Here is a 27,861-nt window from a genome sequence, read left to right as displayed (position 1 = left end):
GTTGCTTTGTACAATCCACTCCATGTGACATACTGTGTCAGTGGTTATTTGGATCATTGTGTAATCTGCAATCTATTATGGAGAAAGAAAAGATGCATGAGATCTTGAGACAAAGCAATATCCGGGATTTGGAAAACGACGTGGCACATATGAGGGGTACTTACCCTAACGCAATGGCTAAGTTGGAGCAAACCAGTCAGCTGCATTTCATGACTGCCTTACTCAATCACAAGCCCGAAGTGCAAGAAAAAGATTTGGAGATTGCGCCAAGCGTTTTTTCAGCAACTTTAAATGACCAACCACAACTTTTGGAGGTTACCAAGAACATTCAGTTGCATTTAAAGGTTATATCAAATTGCTAAAAAAAAATATGTGACTCTTTTATTATTGATTGGTATTTTTAAATTATCAGACCACATATGATATCAACCATAGAGGCACCATAAGTGAAAACATTAAATGTATGTTATCTTTCTCATTTTATTTGTCCCAACAAGATGTGGGTTCATTGTTACCCAATGTGTATGAATAAATGAACAAAAAAGACAAACTTTTTTATGTCAATTCCACATTTATTCACCTTGCTATCAAATATCTGTACTTTACCAAAAATAATAATACCCCTCTTTATTTCCCATTTTTTAGGAAGTTGAACCTTAACCTGGATGCCAAGTTTCATCACAACGACAAACATGATTTGTATCAAGTCATAGAAAACACTTGTTGAAGTGTGAGAGTGGCAATATCTTTATGCTGTGCTGATTGAAACCTTTTTTACAAGCTTTTTATTCGTAAATGTTAATACCGTTGTTATTTCAACCAGTTTTATTCAATTAGAGATCTTCATATTGTGAATGACCGAGACTTTTTATTGCATGTTCTGGATCAGAAAAGTCTTCTACTCATCCGTTTGTAGTACCTAACAAATTACATTTTTTTAAATTAGGATAAAACCTTATCCAGGTACATTTGTTCATTATATATCTGTATCAAAAATCTTAAAAAATGTGTGTATACATTGGTATACTACCAAAAAGTACATAGATCACAACCTAAACTTTAAGGCAGGGATTCCCAACCTTTTTACGATCTCGTAACACTTGGACATTCTGTACTGCCATGCGTACCACTTGGTCGTTCTGTACTGCCATGTCACCACTTCTTTTACAACAGTGGTTTTTAACCTTTTTTTTACCGCGCCCCCTTCGGAAATTGTTCTGTGCCTTGCGCCCTCCTTAGATATTAAACAATAATTCTAAAATAAATTTGGTGTTTTTTAAATCCAGCATGAAAATAGAAAAGTCAACTCCTTGTGTCGAGAAGCGCGAAAAAATTGCGTTTATTTTGTTTGTATTGTCCGAAGCTAAACTTTAATTTGGGAGACACAAAAAAGTTGCTCGTGCTTGATATATTGGTTTACATCGAACTGATTTTACCAGACATGTCATGAAAAAATAAAACATTGCGGTAATAGTGTTTTAAAAAGTTTGATGACCCACAATGCAAAGTCTATTTACTGCGAATAACATTACAAATTGGCGCATAAAGTCTGAGTTCCGCACAATTGGTGATGCGCAAAAAAAGTATTTTGTAGTTTGCGTGAATTACAAAAAATTTTTGTAGTTTTGTTTTTAAAATTGACAAAACACAGTTTGTGGAGAGGGTGGCATGGTGCACAACTTAGATCTTCTTCAATCATATAATACTGTTGTGACTAAACACAGTCCCAATTGGCCGTAATAAGTAGCAAATATTGTCCCAAAATTCGAGAAACTTTATTAAAACATGAGTAGCCTCAAAGTTCATAAATCGCAAAATTATGAATCATTTTTTTTCACAGTTCCTTTTCAAACATGGGTAATTTTAATATTATGCATATGGCAGCATACAATCAGATTTAATAACTAACAAAACATGAAACTGATAAAATCATCATAAAAAGTTGAATATTTAAGTAGAGCTTGCGCCCACCTAAGAATTGCTTGGCCTCCCTCTAGGGGGACGTGCCCCCCAGTTGAGAACCAGTGGATGTAGAACAACTTTTTTGATTAAATCATATTTTTATCTATTTAGCTCACAATTGGCATTGAATAACGCAAGCAACCATTTGACATAATTAACGCCCACTATCCCACGGCGTTGTACATCTTTTTAAAGCAAGTGTGCTCCTTGTTGACCTGTATTTTGAAGATCGTAATAGTACGAAACAACAGGGATAGTTAAGCAACGATGAATAGGCTTCAGGAATTTATTTGGTAAAAAAACGGAAGCTACTCGCTTACCACAGGTTAGGAACCCCTTTAAGGCATGTGGGGTTTACTAAATGCAACCTTTTATTTTATATTTTCATGTAAATGCTATATTTCATAAGGTGGTGGTAATCTCACAACTGTGCAAGTATATAAACTAAAAATTGATTTAATTTAAACTTTTTTCAGGCTAATTGTTTTACGTAAATGCTTATGTTTATTTTCTAAGATTGTAATTATACATATTAAAGTAACATACATTTTCACTTTAAGTTGTATGTTATTACAAGACTCCACAAAATATATATAATTTAAAGTAGGCTGGAGAGCTGGTTCTGTTTGGACATAAGCAATTATTGTTCTTTTGCATAGTTGCATTTATCATGTTGTATTCATTACTTAACAAAAGCAATAAAAAATCATGTAAAAATGTTGTCAGGTTAGTAAATCAGTAATGTAACTAAAAGACAGCTCTTCCAGTAATGGTTAAAAATTACTGACACTGGAATATATATATAACCATGTACAGTATTTAACAAAGGTCACTCAGTTCCATTAAAAGTACCACAGTTTCTTAAACAGTGAACTAATATTCTGCGTTCAAGACTAAACAGGCCATTTCTCCTTCACTGATGACCTGTTTTCAAAAGTCTCAGGCATTTCTCTAGCAACTCCGTCGCTGTTTTAACATCTTTGTACTGCAGTGCGCTCCCGGCGTACTTGCACATCTTCTCAGCTTCTTGAAAGTCCTTATGTGTCAGACTACTGCCTGCACTCAAATCTGGTGCCGGCTCTTCAACATACTGAGTTGCAGCTGGTTCTGGTGCAACGGCAGCCGATTTTCTTGGGGCTGCTGTGGGTTGAGCAGGTGCTTCTGAATTGTAAGAGGGACCAGCATTGTAGGAAGTAGAGGGCTCATTGTAGTCACCGACTTGATTGTTTGCTGTATCATCTTCCTCATCACCACCAATAGGTCCGGAAACCGGAGTCTGATTGTTTTTAAGGCAGTTGTGAATGTAGGTTGCCTTCCACCTAGCATACTTCTGCTGTGTCTTGGACTCCTCTGAGACAGGCTCATTGAAGATGGTCATCACATCAAACAGCACAGATGCAGTGTAGAAGCTTTTCACCACCTGCTTGTTGAAGACCTTGTTGCGATCTTGGCTGTCAGCCCATGCAAAGAGCTTCATAGCAGCTTCTTCAACACAAGCTTGGCCGGTCATGTCATCAGTTAAACCCTCGGCATAATCTGGATTTACCTTCAAGTCGCTATGTATGGTCTCCTGATAATCCATGAGCTTTGTAAGGTACTGCTTTGCTTCAGGACTCTGCTTGTAGTTGGTTTTAAGGCCAGCTTTCATTGCATAGTAGTAACAGTGGTAAGAAACAACAGGGTCTCTTTTAAATATTTCAATGCCGACTTTAATATAAGGTCGGATTGCTTTAAGGAAAGGTGGAACAGCAAGAATTTCCTCCATTTCAGACTTTTTTAACCTCGGGTCAAACACTTATGACTGCAGTTTTAGATTATCTGTACAAATAAAAAGGGCACATGTCAGCAGAGATATCAAGTAATATCCACTGAGTCAAAGCATCAGTATTTATCTCATACTATGTCATTTTGACACCAAAATAATTTTTGCCATGGTTAAAGTTTTAACTAGTTTGTTTCCACAAATATATAGAGATTCAACTAGGATGTTTCTCCAATCAGAATCACAATAAATTATAAAGTATATCACAAATAAATGAAACAGACTTTTTTTAATACCAGAAACATTTTATAGATTATAGAAATACCTATCGCATAACAATTCTTATATATTCTTTAAAACATCTGACATTCTAGCCATATTAGTTGTTTTATAACAAGAATTCTAAAATTAATTTTAAATTTGTCAATAACGAGTTGATGTGTTTCCAGTCTGAAGTTAAGAATACAAAATTAACATGGAAAATTTAGAATTAAGTTTGGGCGAGGAGACAAACACACCAGAAAACATAAAAAGGTTTAGGTTATAATGGTCATAGGTTTAAGATTAAAAATAGAAAGAGGTCAATTACCTGTACTAAAAACTAATTTAAATTGATATGTAATCACTAACGGTCAATATGCATTTTCTAAAGCTATTTACCCAGCTAAAAAAGTAATTCAAATCAACTAGGAAATTAATCATGTAAAATAACAAAAATTTGAGATAAATTAAATTCAATAATACCCAAACTCTAACCAAATCAATGTTTTATTACCAATGATTGTATGCAGACGCAATCATACCGGGTAAATTGTCACTTTCACTCCCAGGTTATGTATACATAGTTATTTCAATCTAAATGTTTAACAGGCAGACCATAACATAAACTTGCTCTTCAACGAGTAAGTAATTTAGTTGTGTATAGCCAAACGAAAAAATATCTAGCTTCAGGTCTTATCAGAGAACGCATTATTAAAAATAGATGTATAAAACAAGGTTATCTTTAACTAACTGTTATACAGGTGTAAATGCTTTTGTGGTTTCGATGGCTTTGTAAAGGATATGTCCAAGTATTTTAAACTTCAACTTTATAGCTGGCAACTTATTTATTCGGTTAAATTTCATTCTTCAATAATGTAACTTCAAACCAACCAGCTGCTTAAAAGCAAACCTTACTTGATCACGAGAGCCCACTTCTTTTTGGTTATAAATAAATTGTTTTAGAGTTGCGACATAGAAACACTAAACATTTTTTAATGAAAAATAACTTTGTATGCATTTCATTATGTATAATATTTATATATAAACAACTAAAAAAAAAGGTTTGTAAAGAAAATTCTTTGACGACATGAATTTGCAATCACCTAACGTTTTACGTGAAACCGAGTGAGGATATAGTTTAATAGGTCGTTTATGACGTCATTTTTAAAAGGCAATCAGCTGATAAATCATAATAAACAAAACGACTGTTGTACACAATAACAGTAAAGTTCGGTGACCGGTAACTAAGTTGAACTTGTCTTCCGAACTAACTTTACCAATTTCTTAATCATGGTTGGTCAATTTGACGAGGACAGGTTGAGGAGAAACCGGATTGAAAGATGTGACTTTACAGAATTTCTGCCATGTTGTCTTTCTGAAGATATCTTTGAGCAGTTGGATGTTTGCAGTCTTTGCTCGTCGTCACAAGTAAGTTGTGCATAATAAAGTAATTGTTTTAAAACTATCATTGCATCAATATTAAGAAATCGAAATAACCTAGTTGTCATTAGTTCATGTTTTTCTAAGGGTTTTTTACCATATTAAATATATAATTATTTGACAAGTGTTTAGTACAAAAGTAATATGTGTGTTATCTAATATTGTAAAAATAGTAGGTATGCATATTTATTCTCTTAGGTTTCTAGAAACTGGCATGACCTAATTAACACATCCAGAAGTATATGGAGGAGTCTGTATTGTAATATTGATGGCCAACAAAGGCGTGATATAAAGAACTGTCTACATGCAGAACAATGGAAGGTAAATGCAAACATAAATAAATTTGTAGGTTTAATATATGTTGTGTGTAAAATAAAACAATTCAGTACGTTTTTAATCAACTCAAAAAAGCTGTTCAGCAGTCATTAAACATAATTCAGGTTGAAATGTTTTCAGGCGTTTGGATATTATAATGTTGTTTTGCAAAGTTACATAACACAACATAACATATTTACAAATCTAGTTACTTGCTTGAAGTACAACCATATAGAAAACGTAAGGTGTAATCAAAGGGGTGTTTTAAAATAATCAACACAAATAGAAATCTACATTGTGATATTGGACTAGTATTTAATAACCTACAGAGACAATTACAGTTGTGTTTTTTTTAATTTACTTTTATTATATTCTAATCAATATATAGGTATCATAGATTTTTTTTAAAAGAATTTAACTAAGATTTTTTTTAGGATTTAGTTGCTGAACGATATGCAGTTCTACGACAAAAGTCTAAATGGCTGAAGGGTGATTTCAGCAACATTAACTCATTTAAAGATCTTAAAAACATGAACTCTGTTTGCAAGTTTTCTCAAGACGATTGGGGTGATATTCTTCAGATGGAGCTCAGTAGATAGTCAAGCATATCTTTTAAAGTTGGGCATAATGAGCAAGTCTATCATATATTTGCGATTATCTTGCGTGTGTTGTTTTAAGTTGATTCATTAAGTTTGTGGTGATGATTTTAAAGATTTAATTTTATTTAACTGAGATGTTTTATCGCATTTTCTTGTAATTACTTATTAGTTCCAAACTTAGCAAGTTAAAAGCACTTATGTACAAATCTGATTTTAGTTTTTATTTGGTATGACCTTGTAGTACTTTTTTATATTGTGTTTTGTGTTTTTATTTAGCAATTTGTTTTGTAAATGAAATAGTAGATTAATGTATGGATTACCTCATGTAGGATTGTTTGTTGTTATTTAAATACTATATATTTTTGGATAAAATAATTAATAGGTCCTTTACTTTTGGTGGTCTCAAACAATATTCATTTTTGCACAACCATGACAAGTTTACTTCTTGTTATGGTGAGTCAATCCAATTATCAAGTGACTAATTTAAAGGAACTTTTGTTATTTCTGCAAAAATTACTCGTTTTCCTTCGTTTGTTTGTGGTGCAGTGCTGCTGATATTCTTGACAATTAAATTGGAGTGATGGCTACAGATTTTATTGGAAGATCACAAAAACAATAGGTTACTTCTTCTCTGTCCGTGTTCCTGGCCCGCCTACACTGTATAGACTCCCTAGATGAAAAAGCAGTATTTTTAAAGAATAAGAATAGGCACTGCAAGTGTTATAAATGTAACTATACCTAGTGTTAACACAAGAAAATAAGATACAATGTTGTTCTGTACTGTTATATAAACTAGATTCTAAAAAGTAAAAAAAAACTCACATACAATTATAATCTGCCTAAACGATTGCATAACAGCATACATTACCTATACTCGATATGTCACTGTCTTTTCTATTTAAAGTAAAGCCAATGCTGTTTGGACCTCTTACACTAACTGATTGCCGACGAACACCTGCAACAAAATTTAGCATAAAGTTCACCAAGATGAAAAGGAAATTAAAAATGAAATATTGCTTTTAAGGTTACAATAGCATCGGTTGCTGTAGAGTTACAGGAAATCTACACAAAAATGTTTAACCTATATAAGTTTGTGGAAGTGGTAATATTGCTGACCCAATAAAAATAAATAAAAGAACACCAAGGAGTATTTTCGAAGTTGAAACATTTTAACCAGTTGTTCAGTTCTTTCATAGATATTAGGCGATAAACAAACTGTTGGATGCAAACCCCACACATTTTAACTTACTTTCCACAGCAGCAATGCTTCTTCGGCGTACAGATCGATCAATAGTTAAAACTGGATTAAGAAGGGAAGCTGTAAAAAGTATATATTAATTTTTTTTATAAAGCAATTTATTATACTTTACTGAGAACATTAAAGCTGCTTAGGTAATTTATGTATTGTCTAACTGCAAATGAAAACACCAACAAAATTGTGGTGTAGGTCAGCTACTCTAATTGACTACCACAGTTTTTATACAGACCTGTGGGTTGTTGAATATGGACTTAAAAAAAGTTTTCAAAAATATGATAAACTACTTCACAGTACAATTAGGTGATATTTTCGAAAAATAAAACAATACTGATTCTATAGCAGAACACAAATTGCGTTGTTACTCCTAGATAACTTGTACTAACACAATTCGAAAACATTTGATCGCTTTATAAAATTTAACAACACTGAAAAATGTTTTGCTCCGAAATAAAGTTATTTGCCTTAAGTTTATGGTGCACAACTTTTATTATCAATTGTTCTTCATAAAAACATGTGTTTTTCGTTTTTGAATTCGCACTAAGGTATAGTCTCAATGTTTGTAAAAAAAAAAGGTTAAGTTGAAAAATAACACAAGACTCACAGCGATTAACAGATCCTCTTCGCTTAACTTCACTTGCCATGGATCTTAAGGTGTCTGTACTGGTTTCTCCTGGAAGCATTATCTAAATTTTAAAAGACTTTGGTTGTGCTGGCTAGTTTTCATTAGAGATAGACAATGTATCAGTTTAACAATAATATCGGCCGATATTTGGCTTCTACCCATTTTAGTGCAAAAATATGATATAATCTTTCCTGTACAACAAACAGCTTACCCAATTTTGATAAAAAAAATTGAGTTTTAGCATCACGCCAAGTAAATATGCAAAATAATAGTTTAATAATTAATAAAGGTGCATGAACTAAACTGTGATATAGATTTTATTTTCAATTAATTCAAGTTTTGAACATTTCCCAGTTATATAAAAAAAAATTGGTATCGGTTGACAAAATTGTAAAAAATTGGGTATCGGTATCGGTCGATCTCTGCTTTTTATTGTCTATTTTTATAAGTTTTCATTTGAAGTGCTTTCACTTAAACACTTAACAAAATACCTTTATTACTGGAGGTTCGGCTGCTTTTCTACCAAAGCGACCCGTTAGGCTTTCAATGCAGTGAATTCCTGGCCCATCAGTAAGTTGATAGAACAGTAGTATACATGTACATATGATTGATAGCGTTACCTATAATGTTTTAAAATATTTTAAATTGACTATTAATAGATAGAAGAAGGTCAGCGTTTCAGGCACACAAAAAGGTTACCTAAATGGTATTAGCATTTTTGTCAAACTAATTCATACCTAGTGGTAATTGTCAACTCAAATTATCTTTGTTCATCATAATTATTTTACCTTCTTACATATTAAGTAAGGTATTAATAATACAACTCTATGCTAAAAATAAAAAAAATCTGATTACTGAGGAAGTCAAACTTTGGAGCTAAATATTTTTTACTTTATATATTAAATTAAAAATTCCAAAATATTTTATATTTAACTTTTTTTAAAAACGACTACTGACAAGACCATATGCGGTAAGTGTTGTCAGGTATTTACAGTCAACCTACAAGCATAATGATAAAATGTGACTTTGCATTGAGCTCAATTCCAATTAAATGTATCTCGAACTGTGCAGTGAAGTCACAGTTGGTTGAACTGTCAACGCCTCGGTTTGATACTTCAATAACCACATAGAACTCTACAAAGAAAAAGTACAATGAATGGGGGTTATATAAAAGTGATTATACCAGAATATGTGAGTTAACAGTGATTAACGTTTTTTTTTTTTACATTAGACAAAATGAGAATTTATAGTGAATGTTGCATAAACCAAGGAATGGCCAGATTTACTAAACTGACCCACTTGCAACAAAACAAAACAATAGCATTATAGAAGTTATTTAAAAAAAAATAAGTATATTGAAGAAGAATCTAACTTTTTACTTTTTTTACTTGACGGACCCATTTTTCTTCCTTAAAACAATGAAGAACCTCATAAATTTAACACAGAAAAAATGAAAGAAAAGTTTGAGGACTGCTGCTTTACCAGATGGGTTAGGAGATCCAAACGGAATACTTCCACAAGGGGAGTCAATTCTGCATTCAAACACAATGCTAGGTGGATTCAGAGCATTGAATATCAGTCGTCCAGAAATATTGTCCTTCATTCCGATAGTTGAATCAGCATTGAGAACAGTCCACATGAGACTTTGAAGCGATTTACTGAAAAAGGATTGTCAATAAAAAATTAAAATATCAAGTTTACATTATATATAAACATTAAACAACCATAGTCAATAATTATAATAAAACATATAAATCATAACTTTTAGTTTTTTAGTATAAATATCGTAACATAAATTATTTTTGTACATTATAATTTCATAACGTTTTCTAATAAACCGCATACAAAATCATATGAGAGCTTATTTTATCACAAAGTTTTGTAAACAACTGGTTATCCGGAAGTTGTATATCAATAGATGCTTTAATAACTTAACAAGATACTCATTTATATTGACCTGTCTCCTGGCCTGTAGTTATACATGTTAACTTCCTCCTGGGAATAATCTTTGACGTTGTCATGGTATCCGATGCCACCCTTCACAATTGTCAGGGTATAATTTCCGGTAAATGGGGTTTGCATGCCAGTGACATGATCTTTCACATAGAAGGCTGTTGCAAACTCTAAAAGGAATCAGATAATAAATATTATGAAAAAGAAGCATATTATTTAAGAACAATAAAAATCATTTGGTGGTATATATATATCTCCGATAACCTAAAATAACTAACTTAATGTTAAAAAAAGGAACACATAAAGTGTATAAATTAAAATACAATATAAAAACAATTAGAGTCTAATCCATCTATATTTAGTAAAAGGCTAGACATTATCTGTATAATTTAGAACATCATAAGTTCTATAACCTGAAGTGGTAAAGCAAGGAATTCCATCCCCAGCCTCATAGAGGCATTCAAAGTCATCAGTTCTTCCCCGGGACGCCAAAAGCTCTATTGACTTTGCTCTGTCGAACACAAGCGACAATGCAGGGGGGCAACCTCCTTCAATCGTAAAAGCAACAGCTGACAAAATAACAAAAAAATAATGGTTTTCTTGAAAGTCCATAATTATAAATTATGTGTCATTACTAGGGCGATTATTTTTTGATTTGTCAAAAAAAAGTCAAAATCGTTTTTTTTTTTTTGCCATTATTTCCTAGTTTGATAAAGATGCTAGGTCTTGAATTTTTTGCAATTCTTTTACAATGTATTTCAACCAAACTGCAATTTTTCAAAATACCCAACGTCTTGATTTTCTTTGGTCTTTTTATATTTGTTTTTTCAAAAATATCAAACAAGTATTTTCAAAGGTTTTGCATAACCCAAAAATAGACTGCTGTGACCCACCGGTCATCAGTAAAACATCAAAAAGAAATGACTGAAGAGGCCGAAACACTAATGCCGTACTTTTATACAACAAAATAAATTATTTTGGCGTCAAAATTTTAATTCTTCAGATCAAAATTTCTCATTTTTGGGTCAAAATATAATCGCCCTAGTTATTACATCACTATCTATCATTAATGGATTTTTGCTATGTGGTAAAACAATACATTTCTGGTTGTTTTTTTTTAATACTTACTGTGGGTTTGATGGACGTTTTCAGTTAGGGCCCAGGGCGACAGTTGTACATCGACGGATCGAAGATTAGTGCCACTGGAATGTGACGGTAACTGTAAACCTGTAAACAACACCTAAAACAAAAACAAGTTTTAAAATATTACCACTCAATAAAAACATACTACGGTTATTTATTCAAAAATGTTGGCAATAGTGTTTTTTTTAATTAACATTATCAAGGGCCATTATAATTTTCATCACTAGGTTTTAAATAATATCACTTTAGGCAAGTTTGTTAAGAAAAACTTGCAATGCGCCATGTTAATTTTTTGTACTTTTTATGGTTGACCTGAGACTGCAGATAAAAAAGTTAAATCAGAGACAGTTGTTTTAAAAAAAAATAATAGAGATATGGCAATTCTTTTGCATTGTACGGTACCACTGCTTGCCTCAAAAGTTGTCTGTAGTGGTCCTTTGTACTTGACTACATCAACCTGAACAACATCATTGCAAGACAACTCAACAAACAACTTGTGTTGAGCGAGAGAAGACATTACATTTTGTGGTCCCGGATACAATGTGATGTTTATTCTGCATTGAGGACATGCCGGTTACTAAACCATGGCCAAACCAGTTAAACTGTAGCTTATGTTAGTGAACAATTATAGTCTATCTACATTTGTTAGAAATCTCGTTGCCCAGGGAATTTAATTTGCTTTTTGTTTTTAAACTAGCATTAGCAATTTGTTAATTGTTAGTTGTTCAGAGGATGGTACAGTAAATTATAAGGATGAAATAAAACTAATATTTTATTATCTAGGTAGCTAGTATTATCTCAGTATACACTTAACCTTACTACAAAAGGAGTTTAAAAAGTATACACCTTGTTTACCTTATTTGCTGATCCTTGTCGAGATAAACCTTGGCCGGAATAACACAATCCCCAAAGTTTCGATCTCCCAGTTTAATGTAATTACTTTTTGAAAAATGTGCTTCAAACATGCTTCCTATCTGGAGGTTGTTTACTGACAGATACTGAAGGTAATCTTCATAACCAGGGTCCTTAACAAACCAGTGGCTTGTTTTTTTGTCATCATTTAGCTCACTTCTCCACCAAAAGCTCTCTCCGATTTTCTAAAAAAATTATAGTGTGTTTGAACCATATTTCTTGATCCCTAAATGAACAGTGTATTGCAGGACTGTATAATATAACCACACACAATATATATTTGCATACGATTTGAAAAAGCACAAACAATGGTGGAAGTATTTAAGAAACTATTTGTGCTATGTCTAGTCTTTCAAACAGACAGCGGACTGCTATAGGGAACAACATTTTTTATCACTTCACAAAATATTATTTTTTTAAACTATTTTGTAATTTAACTACATAAACTCAAAATCCTCATTTTTAATAGCATATAATGGAGGCATATATACCTGTTTATCAAACAGTTTCTGTACAACACCTCGATATGTTTGTAAAAGATTATTATCAGCAGACGGCAGGACTGGAGAATCAACGGAAAATGAATTGTGGTTTCCACTCATAGGGTTAAACAGGCCAGGCCACATATTTGGCTCATGGAAAACATAGTTACAAGATCTGGAGTGAAGTAAATAATTGTTGCAGGAAAACTTTGACAACATGTTAATATCTGAAATGAAAAAAACGTTACAAAGGTGCTTATTTCTTATTGCATTTTCTTATTTACAATGAAAAAAACATTGCCAATGTTTTATTCTACATGACATACAATCCACACGAAAAGAGTTTTTTTTTGTAACCATTCTTGTCCATGTAAAAAATCATGTCTTTTAGTATTTACCTCAATCAAAAACAAAATTCTTAGTTTTTTTAATACTCAATTTTTTTTTCTTGGTATATAACAAACTACCTGGAATTGTGGCAGGGTTCGGTACAAAATGCCTGGAAACTTTTGAAGAATTTGAAAACAGAATGAACAAATCTCCAAAGTGGTCATAAAAAATACCGAGTACATCTGAAAGGGGTAAATCAAGCAACTCAGATACAATCAATGGATTCTTAAACCTTTCTGGTTTGCTAAAGAAGTTCAAAAAACTGGGACGCCACAGTTTTCCAGTATTACTCAACATTGCAACTTGATTGCCAGCTTTTTGAGATGCAAACTGTTTTATCAGTTCACCCGAAGGTAAATGTAAATTGCTGCCATTAAGTGGAAATGCTGCAATCTCTCGGCTTCTGATATCACATGCGAGAAGAACGTTTCCCCACAGGTAGAGGTAGCCATTTTTCTTTTGTGGAAAATTTAATCCTTTCAAATCAATTGAGATTCCTGTGAATTGATAAAACCGGTATCATGTATTACCCATATCCGAAAAAATTCATTTCACCAAAATTTTATTGGCCCAAGTATTTTAAACAAACAAATTCATATCTTTACATATCTGCTTTTCATATTTTGACTTTATCTGTTACCTTGATAGGTGAGATTGGGAGAGAAAAACACAGTTTGTGTGACATCATCTACATTCGGTAGCTTGCTTTGGAATTTCACAAAAATATCCCAAGTTCCAGATAAATGGTGACCTAAAGAATGTAACTTATAAAAAGATATACTATATTTGTCAAAAATTTGTAACACAAACTAGAGTTGTTGAATGCTGACTTTTCCCATCAAGCCGTTAAACTATGTTTTTATAAATCTTACATTATAGGCAATTACATCACAGACAGCTTATACATTTGTAAAGGTTATTTGTATTATTCTCTATTAATACCCTTCCCACATTGCAATTATCGCTTTCTATAAACCACTGAAATCTCAACAACTGACCTGTAAATGTTAGTAAAATATATTTTGGATACAAGTTGTCATGAATAAGGATAAATGTTGTATAATCATTGTAAGATGCATGAGCTGCGATAGAAGCACGATTTATGGGATATCCCAGGAAGTCTTGAAGAGTTTGTCCATCAGAATCAACCAGTTCATCAAACTGGAGTGTTGGAATTGATTTCACATCTTCGTAATAATACATATATATTTTTGTAAACGTCATTTATTACCTTGAAAATTTTAATTAATAAGTAGTTATATCTGATCATGAATACATTAAAATTATTGTGTCAAATATTTAATTAGAAAAACAACACCAACCCTAAGACTATTTAAACACTAATACCACAGAAATGGGGAGATAACCTAATAAAAATTTGGAAACTGACCAACCAAAAAAATCTGGAAATTGTATGCTGTAAAGATTGCTTGGAATGGATGCAAACACTGTTCTGCCGAACTCTGACTGGCTTACATAGTTAGTGCACATAAACTGCCTTCCTTCAATCTGTACTGGTAGCATCGTACTCCCACTGTCATCATTTGTGAGCAAATAGATCCCTTGCTAAACCAAGATATATTATTTGGTTAAAAAGGTAACTTAAATGAAGTAAACTAGAAAATTGGACCAATCGCTTTCAGGTGACCATTTAAAGCATTTGGACAAAATCAATATTTTTTAAAAGAAATTAATATTTTAAAAGAGACATTTATTGGTCCGAACAGCTTTAGAAATTAATTCAGCTTCTAGTGAATATTTATGCACATTGCAACATGTTATACAAGTCCTGGAACCGCCAATACTTAATAACTTGCACTGTGTTATCTGTAACTGACAACTGACACTGACAATCAGTACCTTTCCGAAATAGAGCAAGTTGCGTCCAATTGACAGAACTGTTTCAACTGAGGTTGAACAGGCAGTCTGGGGGGTATGTCCAGGAAACTGTATAGAAAAACATTAGTTTTAACAATGTTCAGAACTACAGGATTTTTATGTTGCTTTCTCAAAAACTTGTCATGTTAATACAAAAATTATATAAAAAATAAGCTATCACACTGACTAGAACAACATCTAGGTTTACAAATGAAAGTAAATATATTACATAGAACAAAGTATTAAACCTGTTTATTTATTGATGTTTGAAATTCGTCAGAAGAAAATGAAAGCATGGCGCCTTCGGTCACAGCAGTCAGTGCTAGTGCCACAATATTTGGCTCAAAATTATTTTCTGCAGGTCGCTGGCTTTGCGTGGCTGGATCTTCTAGATGACTTTGTGGTATGACATAAAATATTTTTCTAAAATATGTTAAAATAATCAATTACAATTAACCCTTGACAGTTTGTATTTATTACCAATATCAATGTTGTTTTTTTTCCATTAATCGCAAAGTGATTAATTCAATGTCTTTACACTTCACTACGTTTACCATTCCCACCTGACTCCTTTCAGTTTAATCGTTTCAGTTTGAAAAGGTGATATTTTCAAAACCACGGCATAAGTGTGAGAGTTTACTGGCAGCGGAAATAGCCATGATGAATTTGTTTCATCTCCTTTACATACAGACACAACATTTGGTTAAAATCATGCACAAGTTTCTTATAAATTGAATGACTGGTGTGCCACTAAATTGGTAAAGAGAACACATATAAAACAAATGTCAGAAAACATAACGGATTACATTTCAGTAAATAGCTTCTTACTATGAGTATTATCTATTAAATTATCCCACTTCATTTCCAATGACTTAAAAAGCAAAACATACATGTGACATTTTGATTATTATGCTAAAATTTACATGAAAACTTTGTACTTTAGGGATTTTCGGCCAATTAATCTAATAAAAAAATAATTTTAGTACCAAGTTTTGACTGCAATCCATGAAGCTTTAAATTCGTGTTGCCACCATCTATGGCACCATCTTTGATCAGGTAGTCAACAGAAAGAACAGGCTGAATACCGCTAAAAATAACTGACCTCCTAATAACTTCGGAGACCTCCTAAAAAGGCATTTTTGCTTTAGCAAATCATCAGTACAACAACATTTTTAAATACGCTTTTTTGGAATTAACTTAAAAAGTGTGAGCTCAGAACAGCGGTCAAATTACAAATTCTAAATTTGAATAATTACTATTGTTATATTCTACCTGAAAATATTTGCTGTGTTTAGCATTGATGTAGTTAAATGAAATTTACCCTTTCCATACCTGGCCATGTTGGTCTTTGATAGTGACTTTGACCAGATAAGGACTTGAAGAAAACCCAGAACCGGGATACTCGCCTTCCTACATAAAGATAAAATGAAAATACGCGCAAATTTGGTAAAATTGCAATACTCACATCATTTACCGAAAATAAGGAAAATGGAAGGTAAAAATCCGTTTGCGGGTTCAAGTTTATGGCGTTACGAAGTTCCAGGCGACTCGTTGGGTTGTATATCAAGTCTGTTACTTGAGTTAACAACTCCGCATCATAATCAAATGAAGCCTGTGCACAAGTAATCGCAAATAAGGCCAAATACGCAAAGCAATTAGAATGTGATGTCATTTTTTAAAAAGCAGACGACATTCCAACTGCAATTCTGTATTTACAGGGTTTACATACTATTGTTACATAACAAGAATATTTCATGCTCTAATGAATCCAGCTGATCTTTTTTCTCAAAAAATATTTATTTAAGGTATTTTGAAATATAAATTACCAATATTTATGTTTTAAATGGAAAGTTAGAAATAATAACTCGACTTCATAAACCAAAAAATTGGATTTATTATATATTTTTAATAATGCGCAGTGATCCGAATCCACGCCAGGGGTTACTTCGTGTCAAATTCATTTGGCGGGTCTGCAGCGAACTTGTAGGGCAAAAGAGGCGCTTAGAGGAGACTGAAATAGCGCAGCGGTATGAACTCTGTGGGGTCATACGGCCTTTGCTGCTTCACAAGAGGAGTGTGCAGGTGGACGAGTAGCACACTCTTCACTACGTATGCCTTTTTCCCGAGATTCGAGTGCTGAGTTAACGCAGTTTGTTACAAATCGTATAAGGATAGGCAACAGCTTATGATACATACTATTACGTATAAGGACTGTAATTTGCATAAGAACACATTCTCAAGCAAGAAACGTGGATTGGTGTTAAATTGGCGAGAGAACAAAAAGTTAACCATCAACAATCGTAAAACTCAAATTCAAACATGGACAACTTATTTGGAAAGGTCTTGTGCATTTTGACCCTTGCATTATGCATCATAGGTCTGTATTATGTCACGTTAGTCGAAGTCGAAAACGAGCAAAAACACGATAAGTTAGTGTCCTTTATGAAACAATATGTAGATGAAGGGACAGCTGAAACGCATAGCCGAGCCTTTGTTGACAACTCCAAAACGGTAAAGCAGTTCTTCAAACAAACCAAGAATGCAGGCAAAGCAACTTGGATACTAGAAACTGACCCAGAAGAAAGTATGAATGCAACTCAGTTGATAAAGTCAAAGGGACTACCTTGTGAGGAACATTATCCTCACACCAGCGATGGCTACATATTAGGAATGCAGCGAATTCCACAGCCTTCCAAAGACCGTTTGCCAGTGTTGCTTATCCACGGTCTACTCAGCTCCTCAGATTGCTGGCTAACCAACCTGATCAATGAGAGCCTTGCCTATATTCTTTACAAGCAGGGATATGATGTTTGGCTTGGAAATGTGAGAGGCAATCGCTATTCAAAGCGTCATGAGAGTTTATCTCCAGATTCCCTGAAGTTTTGGAAATGGAGTTTTGACGAAATGGGCCAGTATGACGTTCCCGCTATGGTAAACCATGTACTGAGTATAACTGGTCATAAGCAATTGAACTACATCGGACATTCACAAGGCAACATGGTAATGTTTATAGCCGCAATCTCAAATGGTGAAGTATTTGCCAACAAAATCAGTTCATTTATTGCGCTTGCGCCTGCTGCCTTAGTGTCGCATATGACCTCGCCGCTGCACTACCTTCGCTACGTTGCCAAAGACATTGATTTTTTCTACACACTATTTGGTGACGGTGATTTTCTCCCACAAAATGGACTCCTGGGGATAATTGCCAAGCTTGCTTGTCCGCATGATGAAAAAATCTGCGAAAACGTATTGTTTTTAGTCGGTGGTGCTGATTTTCGTAACACCAATGTATCCAGGGTGCCTGTCTACTTGGCCCACAACCCTGCTGGAACTTCAACAAGAAATATGATTCATTGGGCCCAGGCCGTTACCAACACTGACCTACAAATCAAACACTTTGACTATGGACACTGGTATCTAAATGTGTATCACTATGGGCGCCGCACCCCACCAGAGTATGACTTTTCCAAATTCAATATTCCCACTTATGTTTTCTGTGGTGGGCAGGATACCCTTGTGGTTCCAACGGATTGCGACCATCTCATTGGGGTTTTGCCGTCTTTGAAAACGTTTGACTTTCTGCCAAGTTACACCCATTTGGATTTTATCTGGGCAATGAATTCGCCAAATGTTTTGTACAACAAGGTTGCTAAAATTCTGGAGGAAACATAGTTTGTAGTGTTAATTTTCTCAAAAAACACTTCAGGCATTGTTATATTGTTCAATTGTTGATTATAACAAGCCTTTATATCGTACCACTGTACTGTGTTTTTGTCAAAGGTGTTTGTATGTATTTGCAATAATTTAGTCATAATCAGTTCCTTCAGGTATCAATGTTTGTATTCATATTTTGCTTGTTGTTGTTATTAGTGCTATGTGTTTTAGTGTTATTTTAATAAGTTTGAGAAAAATTACTTGTTTTTTGGCATCCTTAGATATACGATATACAACATACTTGTGCATTTGGCATTATCAGAATTCATTGATAGTTTTAGCGTTACTGTTTTCTGCAGGTGCTTTTATTCATGAACTACTTTAGTTAAATATTTTTACATTTTAAACTTCTAAATGTAAAGTAACGTTTTAAATATGTTTTTTGTCCCCTCTCCCTTTGCCTTTTTATGCAATATTCGCCATTTGCCTTAATAATATTTCTCAGATTTTATTGTTTCTGTTGTGTTTTTCTTTTTCTGCTTAAATTCAGGAGTACAGGCAATTCTGTCATGTTGGCCAAGTGGTTTGCTGTTTGTCAATGCAACAAAGATGCTAGACGATTACTTCGAGTGGCAAGCATTCATCAATGGAGCTCTTGCATCTATGGCAGCTGAGTCTGTTACCTTTCCTCTTGATTTGGCAAAAACAAGGTTACAAATTCAGGTAAGCCCTATTGGAGAAGCAGTTCTGCATGTAAAATCAGGATTGCTACCTTTATAAAACCAGGTTAAAATTGTGATCAACAAATGTTGCAGAGTGCTGACTGAAAAATTAACCACTTACAATGTTTTTTATGTACATATTTATTTGTCTACTGCCCCCAGGTAAAAGTGTGACATAAAATGATAAAACCAATACCATTTTTTGCTTCAACAGAGCTATGAGTGTATTTCATAGCTATGTATAATGAATCTAAGTTGTTTTTTCCTGATAGTAGATATATATATTTATACGTCTTGGCTTTTTAGGGACAGGCATTGGAGAGCAAATATACAAAATTGCGCTACAGGGGCCCTGCACATGCAGTTGTTAAAATATTTCGCCAGGAAGGTGGTCTTGCATTGTATAGAGGGTAAGTCATAAATGTTATTTCATTTTTGCAAAAAAGTTTATCTATTCGCAATATTAAACTGATTTACTAGTTTTAAACATACTTGAGTGTATTATGTCAATATAAGTCCTAGAATTCAATCTAAATAAATGGCTTAACTTAATGCTTGCAAACATGTTGTGTCTCACATTTTGTTTATAGAAATTATTTTTTATAGTACGAGTTTATTAACTAAAAAGAATTTGTGCTAAATTTCAGTAAAACTCTTCCTTTTAACATTTTAGGCTCAAGCCGGCTATATTTAGGCAAATCACCTATGGTGGTCTTAAGCGATTCCTGTATGAAACAATGCAAAAACGCCACAAAGGTTAGTTCTGATTATGTACAGAAAATTGCTGGGCTTTAAAGCCTGACTCGTTTTTGAATAATTAAATGCCAATGACAGAAAAAATAAAGTCATTTTACTAAAGGCAGCATTTGGTCAATTGTTTTGGCTCTTTAAAGCTCCCAGCAGTTCACAAGGGTCTGTCTGTGGTAAGAACAACAATGACACATGTGATGGCCCAAAAAAACACATTTACTACAGCTAGAGCATAGGGAGAGCACCCGGGACCCAAATAACCTTTAGTCTAGTCTGAAACCCATTTAACTTGTTAGCGCTTTTTCACTGAACCTTGTTAAGACAAGGCATGGATAAGAGAAGCAGAAAAGGTCTCCCAATGTGGACAGAAAACAATTTGTTTTTTGCAGGCGATCCTAGTTTTGGAGCCAATTTCGTGTTCGCCTTGACCGCTGGTTCGGCAAGCGCAATGGTGTGCAATCCTGTAGATATTATTAAGGTAATTTGTTGCTCTATTTTGCAGGTAATCATCGCATTTTTTGGTGAAAAATGTGTTGGAGAATATTCTAATTAATCAGTAATCCGATATATTTCTGACTTGGGATGACGCAGAACAAACCTACGTTAAATACCTGCCAAACGATCTGTTTTAACAGTATATTCTTGCCAACAAAACTGTCCTGGCGTTTTATTCATACGTTCAATTTGCCGATATACGACGTATGTCTATAATATGAAATAAATTTTGTTTTTGGTATTTTACAAATTTGTTATTCTATACAACTTTTGTTGTTCTATATAAGGAGTTAAGTTGCGACTAATCGAAAAAGGCTTAATTACATTTATTCAAATCATGGCAATAGGGCATTAATCTATGGTTTGACGACGCGCATTGCTGTCTTGAATTATTATAATTAAAATTCAAACGATACACTTCCTATCTCATAGAATCAGGGGCTATGAAATGTAAATTTTAAATCTATTTATAGATTTATCACTCATTTTATTAACGCAATGTAATATACCGTATGGGTCAAACGCGATACAACGTTATACTTCAATGTTAATTTGATCTTTAGTTAAGTAGGCTTTTCGTCCACGGCAAGTGAGACTGTTCGATCTTATCTAACAGGAAATGTATTGTAATCAGAAAAGCGACCTAAAATGTTAACATAAAGGGGAAAAACGTTGTCTTTGTATTTATTGGAATATAGTCAGTATTTGTATCTGTCCTTTTTTGTATCTGTCCTATTTAAAGGCGTAATTGCGATACTGAAAAATTAAGACACACCAGCACAAAATACAACAATAAAGTCGGCAAAATTATTTTTGCTAAAGCAGGTTTATTATAGTCTTTAGAAATGCATTTCGAATCATCTGACAAATCAGACTTCAAAAGCAGTTTAGGGCGTGGTTAAAATGCCAGGCACGACGCGGTTTAATCCCCTGTCAGTACAAAACGTGACAAGCGCTGTTTATTTGCGTAGGTGCGAATGCAAACGCAAGGCACCAGACTTTCCGCCTGCGTTCGTCAGCTGGTTTACTGCGAACGTTGGAAGGGCCTAAAGAGGGTAAGTAATACAAGCTATATGCTAAGTTAAAAGCAATGCAGTAAAGCCCTGAAATTGTTGTTTTCGTGTGACTCTTTGTCTACTTTTACGTAAAATGTTCAAATATTTTAATATTATAAAAAATAAATTTGGGAAATTGTTTACTTTTTACCTATTAGTTGCTTTTTTATTTTTATTTGAATTAAACATTAAAAAAACGCTGCATAAATAAATTAAATCATAAGTAGTTCCAACATTTTTTTATTTGTGGCTCGCACGTTTCGTTAAAAGCGTTACTTGAAAATGGCGTAAACTCTGTTTTCATTATTTTCTTATCGTCAACATCATTCGGGTTTTCGAAAAAATAATTCCGCATCAAACGCGACACTTTCCTTTATCGACAGCATCAAATTGTAAAATTATTATTAATCAAATTCAAAAATTATTATTAATAGGTTATCCCGTTTTTGTATAAAACATAACTTCGAGAACGAGGCCCCCTCCATATCCGCGTAATCCGACTAACGTTTGCGAAAGGATTAAATTCTAATCGCAGCGTTCAAGGGATTTCTTTAATTTGATTACTTCTATCGGGGAAATGAACCCACACAGATCCGCTACGCCTTCCAAGCTCTTTAAATGTCCATTGCTATTTCTTTTATCAGGGTCTAGTCCCGAACGTGCTACGGACTGGCATTCTGGTGGGAACTACCTTCTCTGTGTACGACGAGGTCAAGCGCCTGACGATCCTGTGCGGCGCCGAGGAAGGCTTTGTGTCGTACACAATGTGAGATTGTTTTCATATTGCGTCGTTTAAAATGATACCCGCTTTGTTGGAACTTGCAACGTTGCTGCTGTTTAGTGCCAATCCCCTGTGCGATTGTTATTCTGTTTTGTTGTTAAAAAAGGGCCCTTTCAACGATGAAATTGCCCAAAACACAGGCGATAAAAAAATAGTGCAAGTTCAACAATATTCTATTTTTTCTATTATAAGGGTTTGCTAAACTAAACTCGGAAGTTATATCCTTAAAAACATAGAATTAATCATCGTTTAGTAGAGAACTCCATGCTGTTTTTATAGTAGTGTCAAAAGGTAACCAAGGCTGGACATATTAATTACCGAAACCGAAGCGTGTGGCATATAAAGAGTTCGACACAAATTAGGTTACCGCGAGCACTTGATCAACTTTAACCACTCAAAATCTGTTTTCAGTTCATCAGCCTGCGCCTCCTTTGTCGGTACGGTGGTGGTCAATCCCTTCGAAGTTATAAAGGTAGGTTTGGAACAATTGTTTTCAACCTGATTTCCGTGCCGGAATTTTGAGCGTCCTATGCATTGATTTGTAAATTGTTATATTAGCCAGAAACAAACCTTTCCCAAAAAATTATTTGTAATACGTTTTACAGTACAATAACAATAAGTACATTTTGTAAGATTTGATTGTTAAATTATTTATGTACAAGGATTGTACAAATTTTAGTTGTTTTAAAAAAAGAATTCATTATTTAGAGAATTTACAGATTTTGGGTTCACAGATTCCTTTCATAAATGACCCTCAAAATGTTTACGCTCTAAGTTGACCGGTTTAAAATGTTTCCTGTATAACTGAGCACACTGTGTAAATGCAACCGATTTGTTGTAACGAATGAATGATCATTTTGCAATTCATACAGCTGTATTAGGTGTTATTGCACTTGTGGTGTATATATTCCATTATGTTAAGTTTTCTTTTGGCAAGAATGCGAGCAAAGCTAGTTCAGCAGTTACCCATTGTGCTCGTGCAATAAACGCTAGAATCAACAACGTTCGTCGTTTTGCTTTGCTTGAGACAAAACGTCGTGCATGAAATATTTAGGCCTATTTTCGCAGAGAGTTCACCGGAGTGCTGTTTAACCACAGAAATACCACTGCTTTTGCTTTTAGTCGTAAATTCAACAGTATTGGCACTTCAAAAACGATATTACCGTGCATTAAACTGAAACACTTTAGAAGGTAAGGAATCTCCCGCAGACAATAAAATGTAAAAAAAAGATTCTTGTTTTCGTATCAGATGATCTAAAGAAAATATATTTCTGTAAAATTTTAAGAAATGATTTTCATTTCTATCTGTTTTTATAAACAGTATTAAGATCATTACCGTGTATTGCGTTATGAAAACGCCAACATATATCTCTTCCCTTTGTCAAGTAAATAACATATTTTGTTTGTTTTCTTTCAGTCGCGAATGATGAACCAGTCGGAGCGCAGCGTTCATTACAAGAACATCCTTCACTGCTTTCGTGACGTGAGTGCTTTGCTGTTGACATATTTTCTTCCTCCGGAAACACGACCAAATAACGCCGTATCGATTTCTAGTTTTTTTTATCGCAAGAAATTCGTATTTACTTACACACACACGCCACCTTAAAAATGCATTGAGGTTATAGGCTTCGTCGTTTACAGCACGAACACTACGCAAAGTCGCATTCGCCACACAAATCAATATCCCATTGTTAAATATTGGACTCGGATGTTTGGGAAACATGTCGGTTTGCCGTTATATATTCAACCAGTATATTTCCCATCGTTTTATGTTGAACAAACATTTGCAAGCTGCCCACTTAATGCACTACATATGGTGTTGGCAGTGCTTCAAATGACGGAAATTGTATATTAGTCAGCTTAATGGACATACCTCGTTGTTGTTGGCAATTCATCCAAATGCTGTTTAATCTTTTTAATATAGGTTTGTGTCCCGCTGTATGAGGCTTAATTGTTATAAATATGACAAGTGATTGACTTGTAAAGTGTGCAGGAAACTAAAACGGCTTGCCCCGCGTGAGACAGAATCTATCTTATCAAAAACGTAACCCAAGTGTTTGTTTCCTGTGACTGCGAAACGATTAACCTAAATACTGAAGATTTTGAAGTAAAAAAATATCAACGTCGTGGACTTAAGACTCTTGTTGGCAGTTAAGTTTCTTCAGTATTACGCTTTGAAAATAAAACTTAGTTGACGAAAATATAACAAACTCTGATTTTTTGTGTACATACTTAAAAATCATTTTAAGCAATACCACGAACAAAATGTGAACCATAGATCGCAACCAAACACAGGATTGACACAAAGTCACTTTTATGCTTTAAATATTTTTGTTTGTCTTTGAATTGACATTAAAATAAAGCTTTTTTTTACCTTTAAAATTATTTTATGTGCAGCCTAAGTGTTCGCAAAAACCTTTTGGTGTTGCGTTTTGTTGTTTAAAAAGTTCCTTTTTGTGTGTTAAAAAAAGTGAAACTATTTGTTTTGTATAGGTATTTAATTTTTTGTATTTCGAAACATAACACGCCGAGTAAATAATTTTTGGATTTTTAAAAACCTATAACTTTCTTTGAAATGTCTTAAGTATCTTTGTACAAATTTGTTACATAAAAAAGTGTGGCAAACCTGAAAGCGTCATCACACCTAAACTTGTATGTTACATTGCAGACCTACAGATCGGAAGGAGTCCGGGCGTTTTGGAAGGGCTGTCTCACCGTTCTCTGCCGCACAGTTCCATGGCACATCGTCGTATCCTTTTAACCGTAGTTACGATTGGTGTTTACTGCCTTAAAAGCCTGTATTGGTCGTAAAACAACCTATTATAGGGGAACTCGTAAACTTGCTCAGAGGGTTTACGCGATTGAAGTTTATATACTTACCCTCTAACTACCACACACATGCTCTTATACCTCTAACGCAGAAACGCTGACTGCTAATTACGAACTGCTACAATTCAAATAGCTCGCATGTTTCAAATTTTACAACAAGAACAATTTTTTAAAAAAGCATTGTAAAATAACTCATTATTGACTGTGCCCTTTGTAACTTATTTTTTATCCTTTTAAAAATTTTACACAAAATATTCTGATTCGACGCAATCTGATAGAACCTTTAGTTTAGACTTTTAGAGCAATGCCATATATTGCTTGGTATATCACATATCCCCTTAGAAATCAATGAGTTGTCTTAAATTTTAGCCCGCAAACATTATCAGGGGCAATATCACAAGGCAAAAATCCTGTCACGTATCCGTCTTGACACACTGTCAATATTTGATGACCATGATCCTCATCCGAAATAAATAAACCCCCACACAGATCGTAAACGTGACCCCCACGAATCTACAAAACCGCAGGCATTATTAACACATGAAACACAAAAATATGGTTTTAAACAAACCAGGGCCGGGAATATGATAATTTTACGTTTTAAAAGAACAGAATAATCCCCCAAAATTATCTTCTTGTTTAATTCCCGTTTTGCTAATATAAAACAAAACAACTGTTTTTGTTATTTTGCGCATCGCCACTTTTGCCCTTATCAACATTATTTTGATTTTTGTTTGGCGGTTTACTTTCGATTTGGTTGGAAATAGGCTTTTATATTATAGGAAAATTCGTTTAAAACCAAGCGGTGTGAACTTTCTTTCTTATCCTTTACGTTAACCTAGCCTCCCCCAGTTTCACTCGTCCGGTAGAAATGCGTAATCTCACATAAAAGTTAAGCCTTAAAAGTCGCTGGTTACTCGGCATTAAATCACACAAAAGGCCAAGCCACTGCCCACAACACGCCCTCGGATCACCGCCAATCATTAACCAATCAGAAAAGGCGCGATCTATCGACGGAGCCCGCGAAAGTAGGTCAGATGTCGCTGGGCTGTGGCGCCACTATTCCCTTTGTTTCGATCGTTTGTTAACTTTCGGTCAAATACCTGCGCCGGACAGAACAAAGGCATGATGGCCTGTCCTTTACTCTTCCGTTTTTTTTTTATATGATTTTCCTATAAGGGTTGCCGGATTTCATCGGAAAGAAGTGCCGATATCATCTATTTATGATGAAAATTAGTTTTTACAACGTTTTACTCGTTCGTCTTTTAACTATTTAGATCAGCCTTCCTTGACCTGGTGTAAATTTTTCCCGGGGGGTCATTTGCCATTTGCCTAAAAGCTTCATTTGTCATTGCCAAAAAGCAAGTTCGTTTCAGTTTAGGCCGTCGTTTATTCTCACTTTACCATTCAAAGCGAATTTAGTGTAAATTTCATTGGATTGCGCCTCGTCACACATGTTGTTGTGCAGCACGGGGTCGCCTTTAGGTTATGTTTGTTTTTTGCTGCACCTGCTTAACAAACACGTAGTACTAAACTACATGGCAAAGTAAATATTGTAAGCACACAATGCAACACACCAATAAAGCAGCTGCGCACACGAGTAAGTATCAACATGTTTTTGCGTTAACGCGATTTCTTGCCTTAATTTCTACCATTCAGTGATATAGTCCTAGCTTAAACTCCATTTTGTTCAGCAAATTTTCTTCTAAAAAATAATTTGAGATTTTTTTTTTTGTTTGTATTATAGGTTTTTTCAAGGTTGAAACTGTAAAAAGCAATATACGACTAATAAAAAATACAATTTATTTAACAACTTAGCAAACTAACAAATTGTATCTAAAGAATGAGAATTTCACTGCACCTTCCTCAAATGCAGGGCGGGCAACATACGGCCCGGGGGGGGGTTTAGGTATTGCTGATTTTTAGATCTTATTGTGTGTTCCAAATTTGGATTTAGAGTTAACATCAATATTATTCCTTGGATTTTGCCGAGAAACGTAAAGTTTAACAAAGATTGGATGCCGAAGTACTTTTTCAAGTCAGCAATAAAATATCAGTTGTTTACAGGGCAATGAAAGTGTTGCCGTGTTTAAAGAGTAGAGCATTATCCGCCATTATGCGATAAAACATGTAGGCCATGGCAGTACAATTAATATATCGATCAGGAATCCGGCCCGCCAAGTATTTTAGTTTCGAAGTTGCCCGCCCCTGACCAAATGCCAACCCAAAATAGTCTTGTGGCTAACTTACAACACGATAGCGAGTAACAAATCAACTAAAAAAATGTAGCCATGCTGTTTTTTAATCATGCGCCTCCTTCGACTTTATTTATCTGTAATTTATAACAAAATAAAGTTTTTGCTTTCTTAACTTGCCATCGTATGAAATCGCAGTTTTTTCTCACCCTGGAACATTTATGACGGAAAAGCTGCAAAGCTGTAAAGCTGCCTCAAGCCGAAACTGCCAGCGCTGTCAACAATATTCTGCTTCTGTGGTTTTACCTATATCTTTAAATTGCAGGATCCTTACTTCAAAATGACAACACCTTCGTAGATTTGTATTTATTCGCGATCCGCATAATTCAGTGGTTCTTAAACT

The 27,861-nt window shown here is 34.2% G+C and overlaps 5 protein-coding genes across 6 annotated transcripts; 4 read left to right on the top strand and 1 right to left on the bottom strand.

Moving 5' to 3' along the window:
* Positions 1 to 1,459, top strand: LOC146139588 (uncharacterized). Of its 2 annotated transcripts, none has more exons than XM_083392324.1 (2): positions 1 to 314; positions 646 to 1,459. In XM_083392324.1, exons 1-2 carry the CDS (start codon positions 78 to 80, stop codon positions 658 to 660), a joined length of 252 nt encoding a protein of 83 aa, XP_083248450.1. In that variant the 5' UTR covers positions 1 to 77; the 3' UTR covers positions 661 to 1,459. The 2 variants fall into 2 exon arrangements, with proteins under 2 accessions (XP_083248450.1, XP_083248449.1); XM_083392323.1 differs by having other exon boundaries at positions 1 to 344.
* A 1,009-nt stretch (positions 1,460 to 2,468) lies between these two features.
* Positions 2,469 to 3,777, bottom strand: LOC146139587 (vacuolar protein sorting-associated protein VTA1 homolog). Its single transcript, XM_083391956.1, has one exon. It carries the CDS (start codon positions 3,725 to 3,727, stop codon positions 2,876 to 2,878), a length of 852 nt encoding a protein of 283 aa, XP_083248082.1. The 5' UTR covers positions 3,728 to 3,777; the 3' UTR covers positions 2,469 to 2,875.
* A 1,474-nt stretch (positions 3,778 to 5,251) lies between these two features.
* LOC146139586 (F-box only protein 48-like) lies at positions 5,252 to 6,916 on the top strand. Its single transcript, XM_083392236.1, has 3 exons — positions 5,252 to 5,413; positions 5,624 to 5,746; positions 6,175 to 6,916. The coding sequence occupies exons 1-3, from the start codon at positions 5,276 to 5,278 to the stop codon at positions 6,337 to 6,339; spliced, it is 426 nt and encodes a 141-aa protein (XP_083248362.1). The 5' UTR covers positions 5,252 to 5,275; the 3' UTR covers positions 6,340 to 6,916.
* A 10,074-nt stretch (positions 6,917 to 16,990) lies between these two features.
* LOC146139585 (gastric triacylglycerol lipase-like) lies at positions 16,991 to 18,649 on the top strand. The gene has a single exon (XM_083393152.1). It carries the CDS (start codon positions 17,297 to 17,299, stop codon positions 18,647 to 18,649), a length of 1,353 nt encoding a protein of 450 aa, XP_083249278.1. The 5' UTR covers positions 16,991 to 17,296.
* Positions 18,650 to 19,194: 545 nt separating this feature from the next.
* LOC146139584 (kidney mitochondrial carrier protein 1-like) lies at positions 19,195 to 25,195 on the top strand. The gene is made up of 9 exons (XM_083392491.1): positions 19,195 to 19,354; positions 19,660 to 19,763; positions 20,027 to 20,109; positions 20,493 to 20,581; positions 21,570 to 21,653; positions 22,298 to 22,419; positions 22,846 to 22,906; positions 23,852 to 23,917; positions 25,103 to 25,195. The coding sequence occupies exons 1-9, from the start codon at positions 19,241 to 19,243 to the stop codon at positions 25,193 to 25,195; spliced, it is 816 nt and encodes a 271-aa protein (XP_083248617.1). The 5' UTR covers positions 19,195 to 19,240.
* Positions 25,196 to 27,861: the final 2,666 nt, after the last annotated feature.

Source organism: Ascidiella aspersa, chromosome 6 (assembly GCF_963924565.1).
Source record: "Ascidiella aspersa chromosome 6, kaAscAspe10.2, whole genome shotgun sequence".
Lineage (NCBI taxonomy): Eukaryota > Metazoa > Chordata > Ascidiacea > Phlebobranchia > Ascidiidae > Ascidiella > Ascidiella aspersa.
Note: the sequence above shows the minus strand (reverse complement) of the source record. Positions and strands in the feature narration are given on the sequence as shown.

Coding starts and splice junctions, on each gene's coding strand:
- LOC146139588 (XM_083392323.1), top strand. CDS start 78: ATGGAGAAAGAAAAGATGCATGAGATCTTGAGACAAAGCAATATCCGG.
- LOC146139587 (XM_083391956.1), bottom strand. CDS start 3,727: ATGGAGGAAATTCTTGCTGTTCCACCTTTCCTTAAAGCAATCCGACCT.
- LOC146139586 (XM_083392236.1), top strand. CDS start 5,276: ATGGTTGGTCAATTTGACGAGGACAGGTTGAGGAGAAACCGGATTGAA. Junction 5,414..5,623: donor GTCTTTGCTCGTCGTCACAA/GTAAGTTGTGCA, acceptor TTATTCTCTTAG/GTTTCTAGAAACTGGCATGA. Junction 5,747..6,174: donor TACATGCAGAACAATGGAAG/GTAAATGCAAAC, acceptor GATTTTTTTTAG/GATTTAGTTGCTGAACGATA.
- LOC146139585 (XM_083393152.1), top strand. CDS start 17,297: ATGGACAACTTATTTGGAAAGGTCTTGTGCATTTTGACCCTTGCATTA.
- LOC146139584 (XM_083392491.1), top strand. CDS start 19,241: ATGCTAGACGATTACTTCGAGTGGCAAGCATTCATCAATGGAGCTCTT. Junction 21,654..22,297: donor GTTGGAAGGGCCTAAAGAGG/GTAAGTAATACA, acceptor TTCTTTTATCAG/GGTCTAGTCCCGAACGTGCT. Junction 23,918..25,102: donor TCCTTCACTGCTTTCGTGAC/GTGAGTGCTTTG, acceptor GTTACATTGCAG/ACCTACAGATCGGAAGGAGT.